The following is a 7,278-nucleotide window of genomic DNA, read 5'->3' as shown; positions in this document are numbered from 1 at the left end:
ATATTGAGAGATCCTCATCGGTGTGGGACCCTCAATATCGAGGCATCCTCATCGGTGTGGGACCCTCAATATTGAGACATCCTTTGTTCTTTTCCTCCACTGACATACTTCAATCTTTCATGCTTTTAGCTACATGAGATGCGTCCCCTCCCATAGGCGCTGTTCAAGTGGCTCATGGTCTGCGAGTTGCCAAAACATGCAGGCAACATCCCATCTGGGAGTTACGCTAACTCAAGTATCAGCAGGTTATCGATGACTCTGAAAAAAACAGGCAAAATACTACTGGTGCTGGAGAGGTTAAATAAAGACAGTATACAGTGGAGAAACACAAGAGACCGAGCACCATTGGTAGGAGGAGAAACAGGGTTAACATTTTCAGTTCAATATGGCTCTTTTTTTCTGGCTCTGAAGCAGTGATATTGAAGTTAGAACATGGACTCAGTTTCCCACTCCGCTGATACTGCAACATATACTCAGTTTCTCTGGCACTTTCTGTTTCTATTACTCCAAACCTTGGTCACCTCATGACAGTATATCTTCAATGCCATGCCCCTGAACATTTAGGATTAGATTCCTCCTCATTAGCTACTATATTGAGGACAGAAATTGCAATTAGCTTTTTCGCCCCTTTCAACACCTTGGTTCGAGCTTGATTTTTCTTTTCACACAGTTGACATCAAACAGTTATTTTTCCCCAGATATTCTGACTTTGGAGGGCTCAAATCAAGAAAACAAAAATCTCAAAATGTGGTTGGGGTTATGAAAGGTACTGTATAAATGCCAGTTATTTATTTTTCTCCAGTCCAGTCAGCATTCCCTTGATGTAGAGGTATCCGGCTGCTTCCCTGATCCTTACCTTCGTGAATGAGGTCGTGAACAGATTGGGATTTTCTCATGGTCGGACTTGGTGATACAGCTGGACTTGGATGAGCTGATGCCGACTGTGCCTTCACTGATCCGGTGAACACTTTCCGGGATTCTACAGCCGGGTTCCGTTTCCTCTGGCTGCACATCGCTCGGATGGACATTGACCTGTCAGGAACAGCGCTGGACTCGGCTCGAAATGGGACTTTCACCGGGATTCTCCCTGGGACGGAATTCGACGCTGAAATGAAGTTTGCTGCAAGCTGCAAAGAAACAGGATGGGATAAATTAAATCGTTAGGGAATTGCCTTTATATAAAAGGGAACTTCCTGATGCGCTGCCCCGTTATTTGAACCTACTTGAAGACCGCCCATTAGGCCGATCCATTTTCGTATCTCCAACAGGAGAGGCTAGTCGGTAAGGTGTCAGAGATGAGATCCAGCTCCAGTGTGATGCTTAGAATTACTCGCTGCTAATATCGCCAAAAGAAGTGGCTCAACATCTATATTCTGAAGAAGTGCATCATCACTATCTCCATGGCAGTAGCTTGGAGCCAGCATTACTGGACTAACAGTGCCAGCACCTCCAGTGAAGCTGATTTTGTTGACAGTAGCTACACTGGATTGACCCACCAACAACCCCATCCTTTGCTCCACACCATGGGTAGTCTATAACTCACTGCTAGAAGGTGCAAGACTGCACTAGATATTTCTGCCTGGAGGCACTGATCTGTAAATGCATTATTTTCATCACCTTTTGGAACGCTGCTTTCAGTTCTGGTCTCCCTGCTAATCGGAAAGACGTTGTTAAACTTGAAAGGGTGTGGAAAAGGGTGAGGGGGGTTGGAGGGTTTGAGCTACAGGAAGAGGCTGAATAGGCTGGGGCTGTTTTCCCTGGAGTGTCGGAGGCTGAGGGGTGACCTGAGAGAGGTTTATAAAATCACGAGGGGCATGGATAGGGTGAATAGCCGAGGTCTTTTTCCCCAGGGTAAGGGAAGTCCAAAACTGGAGGGCACAGGTTTCAGGTGAGAGGGTAAAGATTTAAAAAGGACCTGAGGGGGCAACTTCTTCACGCAGAGGGTGGTGTGTGTATGGAACGAGCTGCCAGAGGAAGTGGTGGAGGCTGGTACAATTACAACATTTAAAAGGCATCTGGATGGGTACATGAACAGGAAGGGTTTAGACAGATATGGGCCAAATGCTGGCAAATGGGACAAGATTAATTTGGGATACCTGGTTGGTATGGATGAGTTGGACTGAAGGGTCTGTTTCTATGCTATACATCTCTCTGTCTGAACTCATACACGCTTTCTTCTGTGAACCATTCCCCACATCTGAGATTAATCCAATATAGTTGAGAACAGAGACATACTTTGATTCAAAGGCTCAGAGACCAGAAGGAGGTCATTTCTCTCCTTGCTGGCTCTTTGAAGGATTTATCTCACTCCCCTGCTCTTTCCCCATGCGCCACTAAATTCTCCTCTTCAAGACGTTATCCGATTTCCTTTTGCAAGTTACTATTGTTGAATCTGCTTCCGCCACACTTTCAGGAAACGCAATACAAATCAAAACTTGCTGTGTTCAATTTAAATATTCCTTACGTTTTTTTTGGCAATGGCCATAAATCTGTGTTGCACGAAACAGTTAGTCCAATTACTCCTTCAGACTTTTTCACACCCCGCTCAAATCTGCTTTCGACCGTCTCTTCTCGAAGCACAACAATCCCTGTTCCTTCAGTTTCTCTCAATAACTAAAGACCTTCAGTACTGAAAATATTTAATTAAACTCCTCTGCACCTTCTCCCAGTCTTTGTTTCCAGAGCAGAACTGATGTACATATGGGAAATTATAGTATGTACAGGCAAAAAAAAATTGGGAAAATTGGAAATGTAACAGGCCTCACATCATCTAGTGGTTTCTGATCGCCATTCCGGTCGTTTTTCAAGTCCTCTTGCTTCTGAAATTCTCGCCCATCGTCAGTCTTCAGTTTGAAGGCCTCTCCTCCTCCTAGTCCTCGGTTTGAGCCAGGGAATGTTAATTGTTTGGATCTGGCCTCACTCTGCTGGAGGGACTTGGAACTAAGATCTGGAGAGTTTCTGCAAACACGAAACAGTCAACAGTTTGAGGACCAATATCGGTTTTCGTTAAAGACAAATTGGTGCTGGGGAAATTAATGGGATCAAAGGCTGACAGTGACAGGGGTACTGATAATCTACATCCCAGAGTACCAAAGGAAGTGGCCCTGGAAATATTGGATTTGTTGATGGTCATCTTCCCAAATTCTAAAGATGCTGGAGTAGCTCCTACAGATTTGGAGGGTGGCAAATGTAACCCCGCTATTTAAAAAGGGATGGAGATGAAAGAACAGAACGACAGACCAGCTAGCCTAGCATCAGTAGTGGGGAAAATCTATAATAAAAGATGTGATAACAGAGCATTTGGAAAGCATTTGACGGGAATAGACAAAGTCAGCATGAGTTCATGTTTAGGAAATCATCCTTAACTAATCTACTGGAGTTGTTTGAGGACGTGGCTAGTAGAATAGATAAAGGAGAACAAGTGGATGGAGTTCAGGAAGGTATTTTATATTTAATAATAAGGGACAATGGACACAATTAAAGGACGTAGGATTGGGGATAATATATTGGCATGCATTGACAACTGGTTGACAGACCGGAAACAGACAGTGGCAATACAGGGGAGGCAATGGGAATTGGCGGAAGGCAATGGGCTAGCGGCATTATCGCTGGACTGTTAATCCAGAGACCCAGGTAATGTCCTGGGGAACCAGGCTCGAATCCCGCCACAGCAGATGGTGGAAATCAAATTCAATAAATATCTGGAATTAGGAGTCTGACGATAATCATGAATCAATTGTCAATGGTCGGAAAACCCCACCTGGTTCACTAATGTCCTTTAGGGAAGGAAACTGCCATCTTTACCTGGTCTGGCCTATGCGTGACTCCAGAGCCACAGCAATGTGGTTGACTCTTAATTGCCCTCTGGGTGCTTAGGGATGGGCAATAAATGCTGCCTAGACAGCGACGCCCTCATCCCATAAATGAATTTTTAAAAAAAGGGTCTCTTTCCAGGTGACTGGTAGTGGACCACAGGAATCACTGTTTGGGCTCCAGCTACTCCCAACAAATACAAGTGACTTGGATGAGGGAACCAAATGCGACATTTCCAATGATAACACAAAACTGAGAAGGATGGCGAGTTGTGAAGGCAATGCAAGGGGAGGCTTCAGGATGGCCTGGGCAGGTTGGGTTTGTGGACAAACACATCACAGTTGCAGTCTCATGTGGGTGTACACTTCATGTGAAAAACAGAGACGTCCTTTCAAATGATGATAGATTGGGAAGTGTGGGTGTGCAAAAGGATCTGGGTACAGCAGTCAATGGAAGTAACCAGGCAGGCGTGACAAGCAATCAGGAGTGTAAATGGCAATATTGACCCTCATTGTAAGAGGTTTTGAGTTCAGAAGTAGGGACATTTTACTTTAGTTATAGAGCCTCGGTGAGACCATGCCTGGAGTATTGTGTGCAGTTTTGGTCTCTCTGCCTAAGAAAGGATATAATTGCCATAGAGGCAGCACAGTGGATGTTCACTAGGCTGATACCGGAGCATGTCCGAGGAGGAGAGATTGATTTGACTGGGCCTGTGTTCACCGAAGTTTAGAAGGATAACGGGGGATCTGATTGAAATGTATAAAATTCTAACAAGGCTTAACAACCTAAATGCAGGGAGGGCAATTTCCCTGGCTGGGGAGTGTAGAATCGGGGGCCACAGTCTCTGGATATGGAGTGTGCTGCTCAGGTCGGAGATGAGGATACATTTCACAGAGGAGTGAAAGTGTGGAACCCTCTACTACAGGAGGTTGTGGAGGCCAGGTCATTCAATATGGTCGGGGGAAGACATTTTTAGACATTAAAGACCTCAAGGGGAAATACAGAAAAGATGGGAATGTGAGACTGAGAATCAGCCATGATCGTACTGAACGGCAGAATAAACTTGAAGGGCTGAATGGCCTGCTCCCACTTTTCACTTCTTTGTTACCAAGTAGGATATTGGGGATTCTGCTCGATAAGAAGGAAGCCCATTTTTGGCGAATTGTTTTTTGGAGACCTTCTACTCCGATAATGGGGTGATCTTTGCCGAATACTTTCAGCACAAGGAAGTAACGAGGTGATCAAACCGGAATCTTAAACCGGAATCCTGTTTCTGCCCCTGTTCAAGCCAGGGATGGGAATGGTCACCAGGGACTCTGACACCACCCAAGCAGTCTCTTACCCTATGACCATTTTCTTTCAGATATAAACTACCAACATGGATTGTGATCTGATTGAAGTCTTCAACATATTAAGAGGAAAAGGTGGGCTAAATAAGGGTAAACTATTTCCACTGGTTGGGAATGCTAGAACAGTATAGTCTGAGAATTAGGGCCAGACCATGCAGGAGAGATGTCAGGAAGGTCCTCCACACACAAAGGGTGGTAGGTGTTTGCAACTCTCTTCCACAAATGGCAGTGGATGCAGGATCAGTTACTGATTTTAAATTTGAGATCAATTTTTGTTTAGCAAAGGTATTAAGGGACATGGGCCAAAGGCAGGTATAGGGAGTTAGAGCCCAGTTCGGCCATCATCTCATTGAATGGTGGAACAGACTCAAGGGGCTGAATGGCCTGCTCCTGTTCCTATGAAACGATAATGTGGGTTCCTGACCTGAAGATAACATTATTCACAGACACAGAGGAGAGAGTGAAAGACAGAAAACATCAGACAGGAAGGCAGGGAGAAAGAATGCGAGACATGGAGAGAAAATGCAAGAGAGAGAGAGAGAGAATGAGACAGAGACACAGTAAGACAGAGATAATGTGAGAGAGTGACAGATTGAGGGATATGGGAGAGAAAAAGAGATAGTGTGAGAGAGGGAGATCCTGGTGAGCACAGGGAGAGAGTGTGGAAGAGTGAGAGAAATGCATTTGAGTGGAAGCTTTCAGGAAAATACTTTTGGAAACAAATGGAATCTTGGGAGTAACTTTGGCCTGGATTAGTGATTGTGGGTAAGATCGTACTCTAGTATTTTCACTTCAGAGCTGCAGACAAGGTTTTAACTGATGCCTGATTCATCTCATCATCAGTCCCTCTGTTTCCATGTCAACTGCTTGTAGAGTCAGAGTTGCACAGAAGGAGGCCATTCAGCATTGCCTGTGGGCCGGAACAGCTTGGAGTGTTTCACATTGACCCTCAAACAAGCCATAATCTCCTCCCCAAACCTATACTCTCTCGCATCCTAGTTCTCTCCTGATCGCTGGTCCACTCTCCAGCAATATTCTCACTTGATGAGGATTGTTTCCAATCACATTCCTTGTGTCATAAGCACATTCCTCCTCATAACACTGGCATCAACACTACAACACAGGCACACACTCTTCATAGAACAGGCGCATACGCCCTGTACCACAGGTACACACACACATCCTGTACCACAGACACACACCCTGTGCCACAGACAGGCACAGTCACACACACACACACACACCCTGTACCATAGGCGCGCACACACGTCCTGTACCACAGGCGGACACACACCCTGTACCACAGGCGCACACACGCCCTGTACCACAGGCGCACACACGCCCTGTACCATAGGTGCGCACACACGCCCTGTACCAATGCCACACACACACACCCTGCACCACAGGCACACACTCTCCCTATATCACTGGCAACACTGTCCTGCAACATACTCCCTGCAATGCAGGCACAGACAATAGTACAGGTATATTTACCCTTTCTTAAAGAGACAGAAGCTTCTTTAACTGAATGCCATTCGCTACTTGATTTGACTAATAATTTACGTACGTACTATTCGAGAAGCACACGAGCTGATGCCCCTGTACTGACCTGAAGCTGGATGCCAGCGACTGAGACAGGAATCTTGCCGAAATACTGAGCCGAGGGTTCAGCAGCTCTTCAGTCTCCTTTGCAAACAAAGGCTTCGGGTGGTCCAGTCGATGGTCAGTTTTCACTGTCGGTGTAATTTACCTGTTATTAAAAACGTGGAACCACGGCCAGGATGCTCAATCCAACAAGGCTGCGGGCTCAAAAGCCGTTGACCGAGACCATAAAGTTCTAGAATCTTCCAGGGCAGAAAAGGGGACCTTTATTTCCGGGTAGTTCCCTGTTGGCGTCCCTCGTCAACAATGATCACCTGACTTTCTGTGCTACAGCCAGGTGAAGGGGATAGGACAGCTGGAGGCCGAGCAGTGACATCTCTGGACTAGGCCCAGGCTGAAGACCCAGCTTTCAAACCCCATCATGGCAGTTGGTGGAATTTAAAAATTCAATCAAATCTGGGATTGAAAGCTAGCCTCAGTTTGACAGTGACTGCGAGACTATCATCAATTGCCG

General features: G+C 45.8%; 1 protein-coding gene across 1 annotated transcript in view; it reads right to left on the bottom strand.

Moving 5' to 3' along the window:
* The window catches only part of mapkbp1 (mitogen-activated protein kinase binding protein 1), a 165,482-nt gene that overhangs the window by 14,893 nt on the left and 143,311 nt on the right, over positions 1-7,278 (bottom strand). The window contains exons 24-26 of the mRNA XM_048600305.1: positions 6,772-6,895; positions 2,766-2,958; positions 857-1,127 (exon numbers count right to left, since the gene is read on the bottom strand). Of these exons, the coding sequence (XP_048456262.1) occupies positions 857-1,127; positions 2,766-2,958; positions 6,772-6,895 (588 nt within the window). The remainder of the gene's footprint in view (positions 1-856; positions 1,128-2,765; positions 2,959-6,771; positions 6,896-7,278) is intronic.

The sequence above is a fragment of the Rhincodon typus genome, chromosome 8, assembly GCF_021869965.1.
Source record: "Rhincodon typus isolate 14 chromosome 8, sRhiTyp1.1, whole genome shotgun sequence".
NCBI classification, from domain to species: domain Eukaryota; kingdom Metazoa; phylum Chordata; class Chondrichthyes; order Orectolobiformes; family Rhincodontidae; genus Rhincodon; species Rhincodon typus.
This window is presented reverse-complemented; position numbering and strand designations above follow the sequence as displayed.